Source organism: Rhineura floridana, chromosome 2 (assembly GCF_030035675.1).
Source record: "Rhineura floridana isolate rRhiFlo1 chromosome 2, rRhiFlo1.hap2, whole genome shotgun sequence".
In the NCBI taxonomy this organism is placed as follows: Eukaryota; Metazoa; Chordata; class Lepidosauria; order Squamata; family Rhineuridae; genus Rhineura; species Rhineura floridana.
This window is the reverse complement of record NC_084481.1, coordinates 100,613,271-100,636,144: the sequence shown is the minus strand read 5'-3', so window position 1 is coordinate 100,636,144 and position 22,874 is coordinate 100,613,271. Positions and strand designations below refer to the sequence as shown.

Genomic DNA, 22,874 nt, shown 5'->3' with positions numbered 1-22,874 from the left:
TGCAGTCTTTTGGGGCTTGCTATGGGGGGCAGGTTTATGGTTGCATTCAAATCCTTTTTACCTCCTCTGCCCAGCAATCTTGTTTGGAGTGATCATATGAAGTTCTCATCCCATACCCCAGTGTAATATCTCCTCCTCCTCCCTCTCCTTGCACTTTCTCCTCTTCCTTCTTCTAGCCTTGCTGCTCTTGTTGCTGCCTGGCCTTTCCCCATTGTCAGCCTTGGCCAGTCCAGTGCCTTGTCCTGTGGGTGTGGTGGCTGTTTGTTCCTTACTAATCTTTGTCATGTATGTTGTGTGTGTGTGTGCGCGTGCGTTTCTCTCCTGCTACACTTTTCTCCACCCAGTTTCTGTTCTATCACGACTCAGGAGGCACCTTGCAGATCCTGGGATGGAAGACAGTCTCTCTTTTCAGTCTTTCTTTCTCTCTCTGCCTGTCCTGTGACTTCTGCATCACTTACCAACTCCCAGACAGCTTTGCAGCTGATCCAGTATTCTGGGTTTGCAAAAAATAACTCTGGATTTGTCATAACTTCTGACAGTCACACACACATTCACTCTCACTTTATTTATAACCTTTGTTTTTGCCTTCAGCTATTCTTGTCTCCTTTATCCATGCATGCATGTGCCAGTCCGTATGTCAGTATACAACCAGCATCTTTGTATGTGTCAGTGCTTCAGAGTGTAACTAATTATATCTAGAATCTTCCACTACCTGAGAGTGTGTGTCTTAGTCTATCCTTCTGCACGAGCCTAAAGTTGCCTGTGTATGTTGATGAACTATTTCTGTGTGTATTGCTCTATTTCCTGATGGGTATCCATATGTCTGGCTCTTGTGTGTGGTCTGCATGTCAGTGTGCCTGAAGATGTGCATGTGATGAGCCATTGCATTCGTTCATCAGCACATGCTGGTCCATCTCTTTGTGGTTATTATATCATTTGTGATATGTCAAGAGGTATCTGTATATAATCAATGTATTTGAGTTTTCCCTTTGGTCAACGTCTCTTTGATATTCTTGGTCTGCCTTTGAAGAATTTGTCTCTGTGTTTTTCTTAGGCTGCCCTCCCACGCGCACATCCTATAGAAAACGTCAGTGAGTGAGGTCCAGCTGACCAAATTTAAGCTGGAAACTACCCATTATTGGCTGATTGAAAATTACAGGTGTCAGCCTTATCATTGAAGACTCTTCTCTGTGTATTTGGAAACCTTGTTTTTTCCGAGTTCCTTCCTAAATACATGAAGAGAGCTTCCACATTTATTTATTTATTTATTTATTTTATTAAATTTATATACCGCCCGACTAGCAATAGTTAAAGGAGGGACTGTAGTTTGGTGGTAGAACCCACACTTTGCATGTGGTCCCAGGTTCAATCGCTGACATTTCCAGTTCAAAGAATCAGGTAGCAGGTGATGGGAAACACCTTTCTCTGCCTGAGGCCCTGGAAAGCCACTGCCAGTCAGAGTAAACAATATTGGGATAGATGGATGAACAGTCTGACCTGGCATAAGGCAACTTTCTGTGTCTTTTCAAACCTTCAAATGAATGCACATAGATTGGGGGCAGAATCTGCTACCACAGAGGCATTCCACACACATACACTCATGTACACGCAGACACATTAATTGTACATGCTAATAATATGTGGACAAGGATAGAATGACAAGCTTATGGGTAGGGTGTGTTTTTTTTAAAACCCCTTTTCACATGTTACATTGATACATGGGATGGGGAGTGATACTGCTTGTTCTGTCTCTGCTCCTGAGCTCCACACATTCATCTGACTGTCTGTAAAGAACCCACACATGGGGCAGTTCTGTCCCCATAGTTGGGAACTCTGAGGAAATGGAGACGGCAGATCATTCTTGCTCCTACCCTCCACATGTTCAGTGTAACACATAAAAATCTCCTTTTTGTATCTGTAAGTACTTCTTTGTAGTGCTTTTTTATTATCTGTTGTCTCTACAGTGCAGTCTACAAAGTTATTTCCAATTTTTCCCTCATAATCTCTTGGAGAGATAGTGACTGTCTCAGAACTACCCCATGAGCTTTATGGCAGAGTTGGGATTGGAACCCAATTCAAACACAACATTCTCATAGCTATGGCATGAACAACCTTGCCTTACTTCTAGCAGCCTACAGAAGTATATCTCCTTTACCTCCTGTTCCTTTCTGTAAGGGGTGGAGGTAACAAGCTCTCTACTTGCAGCCCAAAACCTCAGTCTCTGCTCCTACTAGGATGCAAATGGACTGTCTCCCGTTATGATGATCATAACTTTGTCATAACTGCCGGGAAATTAACACACAGCTGCATTGAAAGCTTGTTTCTGAGACAAATACTTACGCTGCAACCCCCCAGCAGTTCAAGCTACTCACAAACATACATCTCCCCCCCCCCAAAAAAAGCTGAATTCCACACTAAAAACGAAGGACAGAAGTTGGTGTTTTTCGGTTCATCATCTTCTTCACATAGACAAATTTAGCTGGATCTGGAAAGGTACCAATTCCCCAGCTTGCTATACTTGTACCCACAGTCAATGTAACATGGAGTTGTCACTGATTTATATGCCAGGGGATTGAATACCACATTTTTCTTGAGCCCGTCCAAACAGGTGTTGTATGTACTCTCCTCTGTATCTTTGTATATCACTTTTTGCCTGTGTTGTGTGCCCACTGCCCATCAGTCTGTACTACCAGCAGTCTCCAAGTGCATCCATTGCCATAATATTTCTGTGGGCCATGAGCAAGTTTATGTCTCTCCTCCTGTATGTGCCCTTTCCAGCATTCTGGAAATTCTATTTCACACCAGCTCCTGTCTCTTCCTCCCAGCTCACTTCCTCCTGAGGGTGTTCACCTCCTTATGCTAGGTGTAGCAATTTGCCTACCTTACAATTCTGAGATTCCATATTCTTATGAATGCTGCAAATACACATAAGGAGATAATTGATCTGCTTGTGACAGTCTTGTTACATTGGTATGATAGACCACTGAAACAGCACATACCAGGCTTGGATCTTCTGGTGAGCTTGTAAGACCCTTCCTGAGAATAGGGGTCAGGGGGGAGCATGGTGGAGAGGGAGACCATTCAAATTAGGATGCACAGGTGGATTGCAAACACCTGTAAAAGTCAGGGATAAATGCAGCCATAAGAACATAAGAAAAGCCTGCTGGATCAGGCCAGTGGTCCATCTAGTCCAGCATCCTGTTCTCACAGTGGCCAACCAGGTGCCTGGGGGAAGCCCACAAGCAGGACCCAAGTGCAAGAACACTCTCCCCTCCTGAGGCTTCCGGCAACTGGTTTTCAGAAGCATGCTGCCTCTGACTAGGGTGGCAGAGCACAGCCATCATGGCTAGTAGCCATTGATAGCCCTGTCCTCCATGAATTTGTCTAATCTTCTTTTAAAGCCATCCAAGCTGGTGGCCATTACTGCATCTTGTGGGAGCAAATTCCATAGTTTGACTATGCGCTGAGTAAAGAAGTACTTCCTTTTGTCTGTCCTGAATCTTCCAACATTCAGCTTCTTTGAATGTGCACGAGTTCTAGTATTATGAGAGAGGGAAAAGAACTTTTCTCTATCCACTTTCTCAATGCCATGCATAATTTTATACACTTCTATCATGTCTCCTCTGACCCACCTTTTCTCTAAACTAAAAAGCCCCAAATGCTGCAACCTTTCCTCGTAAGGGAGTCGCTCCATCCCCTTGATCATTCTGGTTGCCCTCTTCTGAACCTTTTCCAACTCTATAATATCCTTTTTGAGATGAGGCGACCAGAACTGTACACAGTATTCCAAATGCGGCCGCACCATAGATTTATACAACGGCATTATGATATCGGCTGTTTTACTTTGGTATGATAGACCACTGAAACACTGAGACCACTGACCCCTATTCTCATGAAGGGTCTTACAAGCTCACCAGAAGATCCAAGCCTGATATGTGCTGTTTCATGGAAATATGAGTGGAATGTTTCACTGACAGGACCCTAGAGGAAAGCAAATGCTTCCTTAGGTTACTTATAGCAATGCCATTTTGGGGACACAAAGGAAGCCAATGAATAAAGGGGATTTCCAGAGGCACTATGATTTGACAATTTCCCTCTGTATGGTAGAGGTAACTTGAAAAGCAGCTGCTGCTGTGTTATTATTGCCAAGATAAAATGGCACTGTGGGGCATAAAAAATGTATGATTAACCAAAATAGCATTGCCCAAACCTATATGGTAAAATATGGGATGCTGTGGAATTACTTAACTGGTGCTAACGTTTGGACTAAATACCTAGCCTGACACAGACAATCTGCCAGGATTCTGCTGTTTTGCTGGGACCTTGTGAGGCATCCCTTTGGCACCCAGCACTCAGGTTCCCCAGGTGCTCTGCATACACTGAGGCTGGCAGAGAAAGCATCTGGCCATATGTCATTTCAGAAATTGCCTGTCAAGGAAAGCAAACAAAGGTGGTTGCCTTTTGTTGAAAGGGGATGTTTGTATTTGGAGAAGGTTAATGGACTGGAGAGACAGGAAGAGAGTTTGCAGCAAGTATCAGCACAGATTCAGTCTGCAACCCTCATGAAGCTTTAGCACTCCCTGTCTGGCTCAGTCCCATGTGCATTGAGGATTGGCATAACATAGAGGTAATATCCAATCACTCAAGGTGAAAGATGGGTAGTACCATATGGGGTCTTGGAGATGGGGGAACATCTAGCCAAATGGAAGAAGCAATGATCATCACAAAACCAGAACCAGGGGGAGACCCTGAGCAAGAATGACACAACATGGTGGGTATTTTGTTTATTTATAGAGTGCCATGAAATCAATCTGCAACATAAAAAGAGGACAGACCCCCCCACTCGGGGTGATGGTGGTTAACAATCTAAGTGTCAGTAGAGGACAGGGAGAGGCAAGAGAAGGGTCAGAAGAAAGGACAATTCCTGAGTCCAAAAGAGCAAAATAAACAGTGAAGAAGCAAGAGTCAGTCAAGCTAGCTTAGGATCCTACAGGGTTAAGTGGGAAATTACATAAATGAAATGGGTAATCAGATTAGGTGGCTGTTTTTTAAAAATGCCTCTGTAGTACTGGAAGTTTAGCCCTCAATTCTCTAGTGGTCCTGTCACAACATATGTTTTCTCCCCATCTTGAATATTGTATTTCTACTGTCTCCAAAGCATAGCATAATGGGTTTCTCCTCTCTCCCCCAGGTTGCCCTCTGGAGGCAAAGTGGTGAACACAGCTCCTGTGGCAGGGCAGACACAACACGAAGAGTTTGACCATAAAACAGAGCCTCGCTCATCTGTCTCAGACCTTGTAAACTCCCTGACCAGTGAGATGCTGATGGTGAGTGCTGTCAGGTTTCCCCACTATAATAATAATTCACAGTATGCATCCCTGTAAAGATTGGAGAAAGAAAGGTTTCCATTCTGGATGAGGCATATCCATATTCCTTTTCTCTATTGCAAAAGTGCCTCCTTCTGGAAGAGGGAGGGGCTGGATATAATCAAAATGAAACAAAGGTATATATTGGGGGTGTGGGTGTTTTAAATTAATTCAGCCTCCACTCCCCAATCAGTGAACAAGGAGACCAAGACTTGAATCCAGTCTTAGTTCTTGTCCTGTCCTACACAGATTTCTTTGGAATCAGAACGGTTTATTTGCAACATTTGTATACCACCCATTAACAGTGAATTCTCTAAGAGCTGTACAATTTTTAAAAAACACCATAAAATATAAAAATACAACATTTTAAAAAGCCTGAGTGGTATAATAGAGTGCTGAACTAGGATTTGGGGGACCGGGATTCAAATCCCCATTCAGCTCTGAAGCTCGTTGGGTGACCTTGGGCCAGTCACTGCCTCTCAGCCTAATGTACCTCACAAGGTTGCTGTGAGGAAGAAATGGAAGGGGAGATCTATGTATGCCACCTTGAGCTCCTTGGAGGAAAAATAGGATATACATGTAATAAATAAAATTAAAAAACAAATTAAAATTACATCAATATAAAACCAGCAGCAGGGAAACAACAGTGACCAAGATCTAAACAGTATTACAACATGTTTTTAAAACTAAAAAGTCTGGAAATATAAACAAGGATTCACCTGGTGCCCAAAAGACTGTAATGTAGGTACCAGGCAAGCCTCTCTGGGGAAAGCATTCCACATCCAGGATGCTGCTGTCCCTAGACATCATGCGCCCAAGTGATCATCCATGAAAAGGCTCTCTCCCTAGCGATCATCCATCTCATCGGAGAAGTGCCTCTGAAGATGATTTTAGGATCCAGACAGGTACACATGGGAGGAGACAATCCTTCAGGTAACCTGGCTCCAAGCCATTTAGGCATTAAAGATTAATACCAGCACTTTCAGAAACAGACTAGAAGCCTGGGAGGATGCCAAAGCACTGGATGTAGAATGGTCATATTGGCCAGCCTCTGTTAACAATCTTGCTGCCCTGTTTTGAGCCACCTGAACTTTCCAGTCCATTTTCAAAGGCAGCCCAGGTATATCACATTATAGTAATCCAAAGAAGAGGTTATTGGAACATGAATAAGTGTAGCTGGGCTATTTGAATTTCAAACTATATGTGATGCAGGAGATCCATGATTTGATCACCCGTAGTTGTGTATTACCCTTAAACTGCTGCTGAGGTTCCAGATTTGACTTGGGAAACAGTACCTTTACACCATTTCCCCCCATCTTCACCCATCTTCACCCACCCCCTTTAGAGCTGCTTTTAGCTCTGCAGGACAGGGGGACATACACTCTGAAGAAACACAGACATACTTATGAGGTTGATCTCCCAGTTTTGTGATTAAACCATCCCAACACCAGCCATTCTGTTTTGATCCAGGGCTACATGGTATTTTAATTCCCTAGACCTTGGGGCTCCCTTTGCTTTGCATCAACAGGGCTGGCCAGCTTCTGATATTTGCCCAGGTCTAATAAAAGGAAACAAACTTTCCAGGACTATGCAACATGGCTGGTTGTATGTCAGATGAAAGCAGAGGAATAGCAATCAAAACTCAAGTCTGTTTTAAAGATTGCTAGCTGCACACCAAATCCATTATTAAAATCTCTGGTCAATAAGCAACTATATTTCAAACCTATTAGGGTGAGTTCATGTATTGATTTCAAGTAATCAAAAAAGAAAAAGACTGTTACCTTCCTGCTTGTTTTTCATTTATAGATACTTGCCTAGCATAGGAGGCAATGATCCATTATAAACCGATCCATAAAGGTATATTTACACATTCTGGTTACTGAGTAATAGATACACTTATCGCACCGTGACCTCCCTATATCACCACACTTTTGACCTCAGAGGTCAAAGAAAGATCTACTCTGGGCTGCTCTTGGTATCTTGAAAGTGTTTCTTTATATATTGACTCTAGCTCTCGCTATCCATTCCATGTCTCCTCCACTCCCATTGGGTCTCCCTGTTTCTAGCATCCCCACTCTCTCCACCCCCTTCCCATTGGATTGTTCTTGTTTGCTGGGAGTTATTAATGAGATAGCCTGCAAAGAGCACAGCAGGTGTAGAACTGCCTCCTAGAGCCATTAAATCGCAAGCACAGTTCATCTGTGGGATGCAGCCATACCTGGATGAGGAGGAGGACCCTGAGACAAGGAGTCGAAGAGGGTCCCGTCACACACATGGAATATTAACTTGTAAACTTTTGCCTTCATAAATAAATCAAGCTTAGGTCATGTGTTCCTTTCTTTGCACTCTGCACCCATTTTAGACAAAAAGTAAATGTATCTGCATGAGGATTTTAGTATGTAGGTCAACATATGTTTGCATTTTTTAATGAATTAATCCTTTGATTGTTTTTGTAGCCAGACCTCTGGCAATGATTAGGAGTTAGAAAAAGGTTGAAATATTAGCTTGCTTTGTCTTCCCATGCTGGTAGTTTTCTTTGAAAGGGGGGTATCGTGTTTGGGGCTTTTTGGTTTAGGGGGGAGAAGCAACTAACATTGCAATCCTGCTTAAGCTATGCCTGCTGAAGGGGCCAGAGGATTTGGAGGAAGCTCTGCTATATTTGCAGGATACAAGATGCACTGCTACACTGGTGGAACACACCACATACGCTGGTGGGACACTGCCAGTGCAATTGCTGTGGTGGCAAAGATACACCAGTAGTATGGCTAAAATGAGGTTGAGTTGTGGGGCATGTGGGGGCAGCAACAGGTTTATGCCATATCCTATGCTCTTCCATGCCCATGCCCCCATCAGTGACACAACTGTACACCACCTGCAGACCTGGTGGAAGAAATTTCTTTCCCGTTGATTTAAGTGGAAGGGGAAAACTTTAAAATAGCCAGCCCCACATCGACAACTGCCCTATCCACATCACCATGACAGAGCATAGTGCATGGTTTACCTCTTCACTCAATCGCAGATCATAACTCAGATGATAGGATGTGCAGCATGTCTAATCTCTCTGGCCCCACATAGAGCTCACAAAGGAGAATTCCGGTGAGGGGAACTATGGAGAAAGGGCACTTTGCACAAAACAGCCTATGTCTAGGTCACACACACAGTGATTTGAACACATTGCTAACACTTCTCTGCCTAGAACCCTTACAGGAACTTCACCTTGGGACTCTAGGCATAAACAGCAGTAACCTCCGCCCCTCCACTTGGCAATGCTAGAACAGAGCACACCACACAGGTAAGCAAAGGGGGGGGGACCATGCTACAAAGTGTAACTGCTACAACTATCTCCTATGTCTCCTCACTACCACCTTACTATACATTAGGGGAAGGGATTCTTTTAAGTCAAGGGCCAAAAATGGTTGGAAGTCCACCTGCTGACGGTGAGCAGCGCCAAAGCCAAAAAATAGTGGTGACACCCTTTTTCTCCCTCTTTCTCCCCTTCATAACCTATTTCTCATACACAAGAATTCCCACCCATCCATTCACACACAGAAACAAGCATGTACCCCATTCATCCACCATCTAGTTATTTTCTCTTCCATTCATTTTCTTTCTCGCATACACGCCATCTGTTCATCCATCCATCAACACACTCCCCTGTCCATGCACACACCCCTGTGGTCCCTGACCCTGTGTGCAAGCTCCTTTCTCTTGCCCACCTTTGAACATTCCTGGCTCACTCTCATAGCCAAACTCTCTTTTGTCCTGTTACATCATTTTCTCCTTCTGATTCTCTCTCTCTCCCTCTTTTTTTTTTATCTTGGCAGGCCTTCCCCATCCCACATTTCAGTCCTTCACTCTTTGCACCTTTCCCCAGTTGGGTTCGTCGTTCTCCCTTTGAAGAGAAAGAGACCAACAAAGAGGTAGGCAGGCAGGCAAGCTCCCCATGGAGCATAGTGGCTAGAGTATCTTCCCTAATGATGCTACTCCACTCTGCCTGTCACACTCTGTGATAGGGATGGAAGGACTGATCAATTTTAGTTCTCTTAGTTTCTCATTTTTCCAATCTTTCTGTGCCAACTTGTGATTTTAAAAAATCTTCATGAAAATTCTTCAGCATTTTAGTACTAATTTCTTCTAACACATTTTTGAATGCAGTTTTGACTAATGTACACATTTTTGCAAGCAATTTCTTCAAATGAAATACATTTTTGTATGTTATTTCCCCATATATATTCATTTTTGTGCACATTTCCCCTAATATATGCATTTTGTAAAAAAAGTATTAGTGAACTGCATCACAAAATTCACATAAGGGTGAATTTTGAAGGATGGCTGTGCTTCAGTTCTCATATTTTTTCAGAAAGTGTGAATTTGATAGATTTGGCTTTATGTGCAAACTGAATCAAATTTCTCCCTCATCCCTACCTCCAAGCTTGCATATGCACCTGCCTGACTGCCAGTCTCTCTCTCTCTCTCTCTCTCTCTCTCCCTCTCTCTCTCCCTCTCCCTCTCCCTCTCCCTCTCCCTCTCTCCACCGCCACCGCCACCCCCATGGTGGCTAGATGGCTGCAAACCAGATGAAACTACAGCACGGCCAAATAGGAGGAAGCAAATGGATGAGAGACCGCAGGCCAGATTGATCCAGGCCTGATCCCCACCTAGGGTTGCCAGGTTCACTCCCTGAGACTGATCCTGTATCTTTAGGAGAAAAGAAAGTCAGCCAAGTGCAGGTGTTCTTGCAACAGTGTAATGGGAAACACCACAAGATGGAATTCTCCCTCCTCCCTGCACAACTTTTAAAGATACAGAAGACCTCTTGGAGGCTGGGTCTGGCAACCAAGAGGACTTCTGTATCTTTAAAAGTTGTGCAGTGGGAAGGGAGAATTCCACCTTGTGGTTTTTCCTGTTACAGGGCTGCAAGAACACCTGCACTTGACTGACTTTCTTTTCTCCTAAAGATACAGGATCAGGATCAGGGATTGAACCTGGCAACCCTATCCCCACCCCTGTAATACTAGGTCTTGTCTGAACAAAATTGCTGTAACACCCTTCCCCTTCAGCAGTGGGGACCAGCGTCTCCCACTCATGGGAGGCACTCATCCTCACAAACAGGTAAGCTTTTGTTGGCAAAGGCCAGACATTCCACTCCAATGATTGCCACTGCTGGCCAAATACTGCTGGCCACTTTTGACTTGCAGGATTACAGCTCAGATTTATGGAGCAGAGCAAGCTGTCCCTGCCTGCCCTGCCCCCACATAGTTCCACTGCAATCCACAAGGGGGATGTATACTCTCAGTTACTGCAGTCTTTCCCTCCCCAATATGGGGGCGGGAGGCGGGAAACTGAGACATGAGCACATGATGAGCACTCAGGTCGCACTATTCCATCTTTCTCATTCTCTCACAAACACCATCCAAGTCCAAGGACTGTGTGCTCCAGCTGCTGAATTTGGTGTGCTTTGTCTGTCTCCCCTTGCTCTCTCACAGATGCAGGATCCAACTCGCACTCCATTCTGCAGACCAACAGGGAAGTCTACCTCATGACCAACAACAGTGACTAGAGTACTCCCAACTGTTCCTCTATGGATTTTCAACTTACTTGCTCCAGGCAGGCTCCTGCATTGTTCCAAGCCCTTGCAAGGTCCATGACAGACAGTTATGCAACAGGTGAAGGTGTTTCTAACTTGGAGCTGGCATCATGAGGGACACTGTGTCTGCTACCCTGCTATTTGTCAAGCCACACTCCAAGGCAACCCCCCACATATGTCTTTCCCTTTCAGGATCTCCTCCATCCTGGATGCTGATTAATAAAGACAGTGATTTTGCCACATGTGCTGTGTCTTTGTTGCAAAGAGGCATTAGATAGGGATGCCTTCCCTTCTCCCTGTAGGATCTGGCTTCAGCTGGCTTCAGGAAGCGACCCTTAAGGGGGGACCTGGGAGTTTCATGGGCTCAAGGCAGTGGACTGCCTACTGTCTGCCCACTTAGGTTACCTGGCCATGAGGGGACAGGCCTCTCAGGGTGCACAAGTGGCATGAGTACTACTGCAGGAATATGCAGAGACTGTGACAGCCTGTGGCTTTTGCAGAACAAGCCCAGTGCCATCTAGAAGAACATTAGTGCATTTGCTTGTTTCTCAAGCTGGTTTACAAATCCATGTACATCACTTGATAACTAAACACACATTGATTTGCAGTTCTTAATTATGTTGAAAAAATAGACTTCACTCACATCAGACACGGGCAATGTGGTGTCATGTGCTTCCCTCTTGTGGTAAAACTGGGAAGAGCTACACTACACGCAAGATGCCCTTGTGATCACAGGGGCCTTGTGATGCCTACCTGAATATTCCAGTTCTTTAAGATGCATGTAGTGCAGGATTGTGGCGCATGATGATATATAGGCAGAATTCATGCAATTTCCTGCCTGTATGAATTTTGTAAAGCATTAATGGAGGATAAGGCTATTGATGGCTACTCGCTGTGATGGCTATGTTCTACCTTCACTGTCAGAGGCAGTATGCCTCAGAATACCAGTTGCAAGTGGGGAGAGTGCTCTTGCACCCAGGTCCTGCTTTCAGGCTTCTCGTAGGCATCTGGTTGGCCACTGTGTGAACAGGACCATTGGCCTGATCCAGCAGACTCTTGTTATGTTCTTTTCATATGTTCACACACTGCAAATACATCCTAGGAAGCACTGCCCACTAGTGTGGATGGAAAACATCGAGATAAATTTCAGAGATATAAAATTGAAAGAATTAACGTGTAGACTAGGGATGCGCTAGTATTCCACCCCATTCAGATTTGGTACAGAATTTTTCATTAAGTCTCTTATTCTCTATTGTTGTAGATCAGATTTTTATATAGTGATTTTCCACAGCTATTTTCAAAATGTTCTCTAAAATATTAATATTAAGAACAAAACTTTTATTGATATTTTTGGGAGGGGAAAAAACTGATTGAAAAAAGCATCTGATAACAGACAAATCACAGACTTGAATCAATGATGGCCTGTTAGGTGACAGAATGCTTTTGAAGCGGCACCAACCAACAGAGCCCATCCCTAATGTGGACAAAAGCACACACGGAAACAGCAACCCAGGTACGCAGCTCTATTGTGGATACAGTCTACGCTTGAAAGATTGCAGTGCATAACACCTTCCAGAGGAGGGCAGCACAAAGCTTTGCTGGGAAAGGCAGAGGGGGGATATGAGGAAGCATGTTTCCAGGGATTTACCATGATGGGATGGTGAGGGCCTTGATGGAAGAGTTCACTGAAGGAGAGGGATGTCTGTTACTTTTTGTATGTGTTCGTGCATAAGTCTGCTCTGTCCATTTCTGCATAAATATGAGTGTTTTTTAAAATATGCATAAATATTTGCATTTAAATGTTTTTTAAAAAAAACATTTTTCTTTGTTATTTATGTATTTATTTTAGGCATTTCTATATCAACTGCATCCTCTTGGCAGTTCACAATTTAAAATCAATAAAATACAATCAATAGTTCTAAAAACATCAATATATTAAAATAACAAAATACACACTTCTGTTGAAATACACATTTAAAAACATGTTTTGATGTGTTCTTTGAGCCACTAACCACATCAGAACATTCAGGAACTGCAAAAGCCAGCAGACAACTTAGGTTCCCATCTGCACGTTTGTCCAAGAGGTGTGTTCAGTTCATATAAGAATTTACAAAGTGTAAAGTCCTCAAGCATCTCTACACAAGGACTTCCTGGACTGGGCCAGTCCCTTGAGGAGAGTGTAGCTTTGGAACCCACATAGGGATGAGACAGATACAGCAATGATGTGGAGAGGTTCCGAGATAGGCTATAACTCAGTCACATTAAACCATAGGTGCAAAGCACTGTGCGCAACTTGTAGTTGGGCAAATATTGCAAAGGGGCTTTGCAGGCACTGCCGTCAGCTGATTGGCAGTGCCTACAAACCCCTTTCATCCAAGCCCCACCTTTGCCTGCCCCTCATTTGATGTTATATGTTCCCCACCCCTATTCTAAAGCAATCCAATATAAACAACAAAAATGTTTTTTTTTAATCTGAGGATGTTTCCAGACCGTCAGTATTTTGTAGGAGGGATCCAAGTACATACCAGAACTAGGTTTGTGCAATCAAGGAGGATTAAAGTGTTCTGTTGCAGTTGCACAACAAATCAATTTCTTTAAAAACGTGGACTTTTTGCCATTTGGAAAGTGATGGGGAAATGTACTAAAAATCATGGAATGAATTATTAACAGGAAGACATGTAAATATCCTGCAAGCAAATCAGGATGAATGCTCATTGTCATATAACTACCCCATAAACAATTCAGAATGAATGCTCAAAAAAGACTTGATGTAAGCTTTGTGCTAGCAAATCACTAATCACTGTGTAAGCTTTGTGCTAGCAAATCTGGATGAATGCTGAATAAACAGGACATTTGGAGAAACCCTAAATGCTATAATCACATTTGTTACATATTTGTAGCAAGTCCCCAAAGACCTGATGAAATAAAAATGCCTTAGCCTATGTTATGAAAGTAGTCTCCCCATGGACCTCATAGGGGAGAGCATTGCACAGGTGGGGTGCACTGTCTATCTGTAACAGGGAAGGCTCCAGTGGAGGATCTTTTTTGTCTGTGGAATTGAGGTATAACTGAAGATCCTAATGCCTGTTCAGGGCCCAGACTATGCATGATTATATATAACTAAGTTCAACACCAGAACTTGTGTTTAGTACAGAAACAAACTGGCAGCCAATAAAATGTTCTTAATACAGGAATAAGAAGTATCTTATTGTGACTAGTACCAGTTAATACAGGTGTAGGGAACTTTTGGCCTTCCAGATATTGCTGAACTACAACTCCCATCACTCCAGTCAGCATGGCCTATGGCCCGACATGGTGGGAGTTGTAGTTCAGCAACATCTGGACAGCTACAGGTTCCCCACACCTGAGCTAATACTTATGATGCAGCATTTTGGATTAGCTGAAGTTTCCAAATTGTCTTCAAATAAATGGCCCTGTGAGGAAGCTTGTAGATCTAAATTCACTTTCACTACCACCAAAGATGTCCAGATTGTTTTGTAGTATCCTCTGCAGTTAACAGGCTCCCTAATGCATTTCTCCTGCAATCAGCCTCTTTCCAAGAACTATGACCCTTCTTGTTTTAAATAGCCTGAGTGAAGGATATTCAACCTTTTTCTGGGCATAGAATCTGTAGAATGTCTCTCCTGTTAATACAACTCTCATCCCCTTGCCCTTTGCCTCCTTTTCCCATCCATCCTTAAGCTTCATATTATTAAAGTACTTGTGGATGGTGATGCTCTTGGCTGTACTGTGAGAGGCACATAGGTGGAATGGGGCAGAATGCTATTACTCAAGCTGGAACATGCCCAGAGTGCCAGTACTAAACAATGCACAACACAATCCAGTTTGATTTTGTAGTATTTCATTCAAGAGGTGTTGTAAGCTGAACACATTATCCAGCTCAACAGCACATCTCAAGTTGTGACGAGCAGCAGAAAGACAGCAAAAAAATAAAAATAAAATATTACCTTTGTGCTTTGAGGAAATAGGGGGAAACCATGCATTTGATCCTTCACTAATAGAATACAAACACGATTGTCTTCAGGAAATAAGCACTTGTTTATTTTCACAGCAGATAGTGGGGTTCTGCACTTTAAGATCTTAGGGTCTGTTCTGTAGCCAGAAAGCTTGTCTTCTGGCAACTGGAATACATTGGAGCCAGCCTAGCGTAGTGGTTAGAATGTCAGACGAAAGTCTGAGACCAGTGTTCAAAATCCCCACTCAGTCATGAAGCTCACTGGGTGACCTTGGGCCAGTTACTATATCTTAGCCTAGCCTATCTCACATGATTGTTGTGGAGATAAATAGGGAGGAAGAGAACCATGTATGCTACCTTTAAAAAAAAGTTTTTTATTAAAGTATTCAGAATTAATCCACAACACTTCTACACATGTTGTCATGTGCCTCCAAGTCAACTACGACTTATGGTGACCCTATGAATCAGCAACCTCCAAGAGCATCTGTCATGAACCACCCTGTTCAGATCTTGTAGGTTCAGGTCTGTGGCTTCCTTTATGGAATCAATCTATCTCTTGTTTGGCCTTCCTCTTTTTCTACTCCCTTCTGTTTTTCCCAGCATTATTATCTTTTCTAATAATCATGTCTTCTCATTATGTGACCAAAGTTTGATAACCTCAATCATTTTAGCTTCTAGTGATAGTTCTGGTTTAATTTGTTCTAATACCCAAATATTTGTCTTTCATGGTATGCACAGAGCTCTCCTCCAACACTACATTTCAAATTAGTTGATTTTTCTCTTACCCACTTTTTTCACTGTCCAACTTTCACATCCATACATAGAGATCAGGAATACCATGGTCTGAATGATCCTGACTTTGGTGTTCAGTGATACATCTTTGCACTGGAGGACCTTTTCCAGTTCTCTCACAGCTGCCCTACCCAGTACTAGCCTTCTTCTGATTGCTTGACTATTGTCTCCATTTTGGTTAATGACTGTACCAAGGTATTGATAATCCTTGACAAGTTCAGTGTCCTCATTGTCAACTGTAAAGTTACACAAATCTTCTGTTGTCATTACTTTAGTCTTTTTGACATTCAGCTGTAGTCCTGCTTTTGTGCTTTCCTCTTTAACTTACATCAGAATTCGTTTCAAATCATTACTGGTTTCTGCTAGTAGTATGGTATCGTCTGCATATCTTTCATTATTGATATTTCTCCCTCCAATTTTCACACCTCCTTCATTTTGGTCCAATCCTTTCCGTATGATATGTACTGCGAATAGATTAAATAAATAGGCTGATAAAATACACCTGTCTCACACCCTTGCCGATGGGAAACCAATCGGCTTCTCCATATTCTGTCCTTACAGTAGCCTCTTGTCCACAGTATAAGTTGCGCATCAGGACAATCAGATGCTGTGACACCCCCATTTCTTTTAAAGCATTCCATAGTTTTTCATGATATATACAGTCAAAGGCTTTGCTGTAATCTATAAAGCACAGGGTGATTTTCTTCTGAAATTCCTTGGTCCGTTCCATTATCCAACGTATGTTTACAATATGATCTCTGGTGCCTCTTCCCTTTTTAAATCCAGTTTGGACGTCCAGCATTTCTTGCTCCATATATGGTAAGATCCTTTGTTGTAGAATCTTGAGCATTACTTTACTTGCATGGGATTAAACCAATAATTACTGCATTCCCTGGGATCCGCTTTCTTTGGAATTGGGATATATATGGAACACTTCCAGTCTGTGGGCCATTGTTTCGTTTTCCATATTGACAGATTTTTGTCAAAATTTGGACAGATTCAGTCTCAGTAGCTTGTAGCAACTCTATTGGTATGCCATCTATTCCTGGTGATTTGTTTCTTCCAAGTATTTTACGAGCAGCTTTCACCTCGCATTCTAAAATTTCTGGTTCTTCATCATACGTGAATGAATCTGTCATCCTTGCATCTCTTTTATAGAGTTCTCCAGTGTATTGCTTCCATCTTCCTTTTATTTCATCTCGGTCAGTCAGTGTGTTCCCCTGTTGATTATTCAACATCCCTACTCTTGGTTTAAATTTCCCTTTCATTTCTCTAATATTTTGGAACAGGGTTCTTCTACCCTTTTTGTTGTCCTCTTCTATTTCTATATAGTAACTATTGTAATAGTTCTCTTTGTCCCTACGTACTAGTCGCTGTATTGTTGCATTTAGGGTTCTGATTGTTGCTGTCTCCTTTTGCTTTTACTTTCCTTCTGTCCTTAACCATTTTAAGAGTTTCTTCAGTCATTCATTGAGGTCTTTCTCTCTTTTTAACTAGAGGTATTGTCTTTTTGCATTCTTCCCTGATAACGTCTCTGACTTCATTCTATAGTTCTTCTGGTTCTCAAACCTGTTCCTTATTTGATCTTTATATGCTTCTGGGATGTTACTTAAATTGTATTTTGGCATTATGATTGCTTTGTTGGTCTTCTTTAGCTTTACAGTACTCTGATTTTCAATACGACCAGTTCATGATGTGTACCACAGTCTGCTCTTGGTCTTGTTTTTGCAGAAAGTATGGGACTTCTCCATCTTCTGCTACCAATTATATAATCAATTTGGTTCCTATATTGACCATTTGGTGATGTCCATGTGTACAGTCGTCTTTTCAGTTGCTCAAAAAATGTGTTCACAAGAAACAAATTATTGGCTTCACAGAATTCAATAAGTCTTTCTCCTGCTTCATTTTTGTCTCCTAGGCCCCATTTCCCCACAATTCCTAATTCTTCTCTGTTCCCTACTTTTGCATTCCAATCTCCCATGATTATCAGCACATCTTGTTTTGGTGTGTGATCAATTTCTTCCTGTACTTCTGCATAAAAACTCTCCAATTCCTCTTCTTCTGCGTTTGCCATTGGAGCATAGACTTGGATGATGGTTATGTTGATAGGTTTCCCGTTTAATCTCATTGATATAACTCACTCAGACCTTGCATTGTAGCTCTTAATTGCTCTTGCTACATCACTTCTCACTATTAAAGCAACCCCATTTCTTCTTAATTTCTCATTTCCTGCATAAAATATTTTGTAGTTGCCTGATTGAAAATGTCCCATTCCCGTCCATTTTAGTTCGCTCACACCAAGTATTGTAATGTTGATGCATTCCATTTCTTGCTTGACAATTTCTAAATTTCCCTGGTTCATGCTTCTCACATTCCATGTTCCTATTGTGTGCGTTGTACAACTCCAGACTCTCCTTACGCATCTGTGCGCATCAGCCTCTGGGCTTCCTTTCAGCTTTGACCCAGCTGCGTCATTAGTCACAGCGATACTCGTACTTGTCCTTTGTTCTTCCCCAGTAGCTCGGTGAGTGCCATCTGACCTGGGGGTCTCATCTTCCAGCACTATCTCGTGTTGCATTTTGCATACTCTGTTCATAGGGTTTTCGTGGTAAGAGGTATTCAGAGGTGGTTTACCATTGCCTTTCTCTGAGTTTGGATGCATCTTCGTCTGGTGTCTCAGCTTTGACCTTGGGTGCCCCTGCTAGGAGTCTAGCCTCGTGGTCTAGACTCCTGACGGCATTGCTCTCAGCTTCTACAACACTCTCAAACCCCCTCACCTCATTAAGGTGTGCATCCTAGAAGGGGACTTCTACACATAAAGAAACAAATAAACAAAACCATTAACAAAAATGTACTACATATCAGCCCATGTGTTGATATGAACATACAAACAAAGATTTTGAGCAAGATGAGGTTATAAAATACTTACCAGGAGCAGAACAAAAACAAAAACAGTGAACTATAACCACAAATATTTTGGGAGCAAAACATATCAGAAAGATGTATGCGCTTCAGAAGGTTTTACCAATCCACCTTGCTCTGAAGTGAATGCTGTAAGAGGAAGCCATATATTTTCAAATGTATCCCATGATTTTGCTCCCATTCCACTCTTATTAGATTCCATTCAACTTCTCTACTACAGCTAGACACCATTCCTTCAACCACCATGTAAGCTACCTTGAGCTCCTTGGTGGAAAGGCAGGATATAAATGCAATAATGTAATGTAATCATGCAGCTTTCCATGCACTAAGCAAATTTATGTCAGGCGTTCCTAGGGAAGGGCAGGAAGAGACATTGGTCCCTGCTTCCCCCCCCCCCCGTGCTCCCACTTAATTCCATAATCTCCAAGGTAAAAATACAGGCATTCTTATGGACTTGGACCATTCATTTCCTAACACCAAGGATCACTGCCTGAGCATAGCATATCCCACCATTACCTCCACACTCAGCTGTTCTGCCAGAGCCATTACTCATTAGCTTGGAGCTAAGGTAGAACAAGGTGCTTTCCAGATTGCTCATAATGTGGAAGCTTTAAAATTGTTGTCCTATATGGATAAGGTAATTCCTTCAAATGCATACAAATTTACTCATTTGGCCAACAATGACAAGTGAGCTTTAAGCAAAAAGATAAGCATATGTCTGCCTGTGTGTGTGTTTTCAAGCCCAGATCAAGTTACAACTGCTCAGGTGGATCTAGGACAGCAAAATGGAATGCAACAGAGTGGGTCCTTCCTCCCACTTTGGTGCATGCATGTAGCAAGCAGGCTGGAGTGTTTGTAACGTTTCTAGCTTCACCCCAGAGCACAATCCCACAACTGGAATGGGAGGCACCTCTGCTGCATTTTGTTTCTCTGCCTTGCATCTCTCAAGCTCTCTGGGTCAGGACCTGACAGCCCTGTGGAAGCCACAGTTAATGGCAAGGCCAGGCCTACAACAAAAGACATCCCAAGCAAGGAGCATCATTGGTGATCCCTCCATTTGTTCCACTGTTTATTACCTTGTTTCTTATTGCATTTGTAGCCCATTTAGTGACTGCACAATTTACATGCATGATTTATCTCTGTCACATCAGATGATAAATTTCTATATTTGGATCTGTAAATCTGTACTTTTTCACACTATATGAACTGTTTGTAATATTTGTTTCAACTATTGAGTGGATAGCTGATTGAGTAGATAGCCCATGTTAGGCACCCAGCCTTTGAGCCCAATGTCACAAACAGTTGTCCCTGGGTTGCCTGTCCCTAAATGTGGCCCTGGTTAGTGACACAGGAATTACTCAAGCTTTGTTATTGCACCCTATAGTAATTGCATCACCATAAAACCTCTCTAGAGGTACAGGACTTTGCACAGTCTCTCCCCAGGACACTGATATTCAGCATCTCAAAAAGAAGGGGGGTAGGGCGAGAAAATGAATTAAGCATGTGCTCTGAGGAAAGACGTTCTCTGTACCCACCCTGCTGCCCCTTTAGATGAAGCTTATGTATCTGAGTGACTAATGCAAAAGTGGATCTAGGAGTCATTTTTCTTTGTGATCCAAAAAAAAAATTGTTTTCCTCTTTGATTATCAAAACCTTGGGTTAACTTCTCCTGTTTCCTGTTTATCAGCCCTTCCAGGACTCTAATAAACATCCACCATCCCTAATCTTGTCTGAGACCAAGTACCACTAACTTAACTGCTTTTGGGCTCATTCCTTTTTCAAGGTCCATCCATACTCATCCACAACAGACAAAGGCACCCATGAACTGTTGCACTGGAAAAAAGGCAGTCCATGTTGTCACTTTGCTCTCTAAGAGGTGGCTTTGGTAATGTTCAGGCAGGCTGTCAGGAAGGATTTATCAAACTGATCCTCCCAGTACTGCCAGAGTGAGCACATGGATCAGAGCCAGGAGCCATTTGAGAGATACCAATGGCAGGAAGGAAGGCTGATCTTTTCTGACAGCTCCCTGGAATTCACCAAAGCCGCAGGCAAGAAACCCAAGAGATACTATTTATTCACCTAAAATGAGAGGGATGTCTCCTGCTTTAGGGAAGGTGTGAAAGGTGCAAGCCTAGTGGGGGTTGTGTAACAGCTAACTGTAGATGCATTTTTTCTACATCAGACCATGAGAACATCGACGAGAGCTGGATAATCCACCTGCTCCTTAGCTTCTCTTACTCTCTGCAGCCCAAAGTACATCTTACAGGGAGAAGTGTGATGAGTGCTGCCAATCCACATCTCTCCAGTAACATATACTGGGGGGAATACATGTGAACTATGTAATCATATTAGGGTTTGTTTGTACTTTCCTCCCACTTCACAGTAAGCAGCAGCTAATGAAATAGAATGTGAGGTGGACAAATATTAATGATGTTCAACATTTCCAGACATCGCTTTTTTTAAAATCTACATGTCTTTGTTTTTATTATTATTATTATTATTATTATTATTACTATTATTACTATTATTACTATTATTATTACTATTATTATTATCCCACCATTCCAGTAGGAACCTGGGGCAGCAAACAAAAGCACTAAAAGCACTCTAAAGCATCATAAAAAAACTTGAACATATATTAAAACAAAACATCCTTCAAAACATACTAAAACTAAACATCTTTAAAAAAGTCTTTTTTAAAAAAAACTTTAAAAACATATTAAAAAGCAATGCCAACACAGATGCAGAATGGAACAAGGTTTCTATTTAAAAGGTTTGTTGAAAGAGAAAGGTCTTCAGTAGATGCCAAAAAGATAACAGGGATGGCGCCCTGTTGGTGCTCATTGGTGCTCGTGATTAGGGTTGCCATATTCCAGTTCCACAAATCCGGGCAGGTTAATTTGCATAGTATGTAAAGTATTTGCATATTATGCAAATATTTGCATATTAATATTTGGATTGTCCAGTTGTTTTGTTTTTGTGCCTAGGAATTACCACCAAAAGCTGGGGAAAGATGTGAGAAATCTTTTTTTTAAAAGCAACATTTTCAGCATTAAATGCCTAGACTCTAGTTTCCAACACTATGGAGTATTTATTAAGAGAATTTATATCCTGCCCTTTTGCTGTTAAAAACAGAGCTCAGCACAGCTTACAAATATAATAAAAACAATAAAAATACACAATCAATATAAAAACATAATAAAAACACAAAATAGCAACAAACAAGTAAGTCAGGGCAGCAGTACGGTTAACTATATACGATATATTTCAAAGATGTGGTGGGTGGAGAAAAACAAGAAGCCAAAATGTTAGGAAAAGGAGTCTTTCACACCACATGCTCAGTTCTAAATACTGTTGCAGCAAGTTTTACAAGTTCCTCCAGTATTCCACTGGTGCAGGCACTCAGACATTCAAAGTATCTGTATGTTTCTTAGGTTTTATAAAAGCAGAGCTTTGCTTAACTCAAAATTTCTTCTCCCTTTGATCAACCACATCTACACAGGTTCCACCTCCATACTCAAAATGAAACTAGGCCTGGAAGTGTGCAACAACCCCACACATACATTGCTAATTAGATTATCAATGCCAGGATGTCTGTCTTATCAACTACTCTCCTGCTCCCCCCCCCCCCCGGGCATCATGAAAGACCCAGTCCTGGGCTCAGAAACAAAATAAATATCTGGTCCTCTTCAAAGTATTGATAAGCCTCTTGTTTTAATTGAAATAATAATTATAAATTATTGTTCTTATCACTAATGGGAGTTAATTATCTTGCATATGCTGTTGTTGCTTCTATGGCTGTAACGGAGTGAGGTTAAAGATAAGTGAAATGCAAATAGGAAAAAAAACATAGAAGGCAGTAACACTTTCCTAAATGCAATACCATACCAACCACAACAAGATTCCTATGAGTAAGGCAGAAAACTCAGCATCCCACAACCAGTCAGGATTCCTAACCAAAAACCAAAAATATGATAAATGAAGAAATATTTATATAAGCATGACTATCAAATATATTTATTATTTACACAAACTGTAAAGATATTTATAGTAAAATCCTAGGTTTATTAATTCAGAAGCAAGTTCCAGTGTATTCATTGGGGCTTACTCAAACAGGGACAGAAATGCAACCTCAAGTGATAAGCAACTTCATTTACACAACCCAAAATTCAGAATCATGCCACTTTACGCTGTTTTGCAACTGTTTATACTTGTTTTTATGGTTATTGGA

At 42.0% G+C, this 22,874-nt stretch overlaps 1 protein-coding gene across 7 annotated transcripts in view; it reads left to right on the top strand.

Moving 5' to 3' along the window:
• The window catches only part of SYT7 (synaptotagmin 7), a 382,921-nt gene that overhangs the window by 320,901 nt on the left and 39,146 nt on the right, over positions 1-22,874 (top strand). For all 7 annotated transcript variants that reach the window (XM_061609819.1, XM_061609813.1, XM_061609816.1 and 4 more), the window contains one exon: positions 5,192-5,327. In XM_061609819.1, coding sequence (XP_061465803.1) covers positions 5,192-5,327 — 136 coding nt within the window. The remainder of the gene's footprint in view (positions 1-5,191; positions 5,328-22,874) is intronic.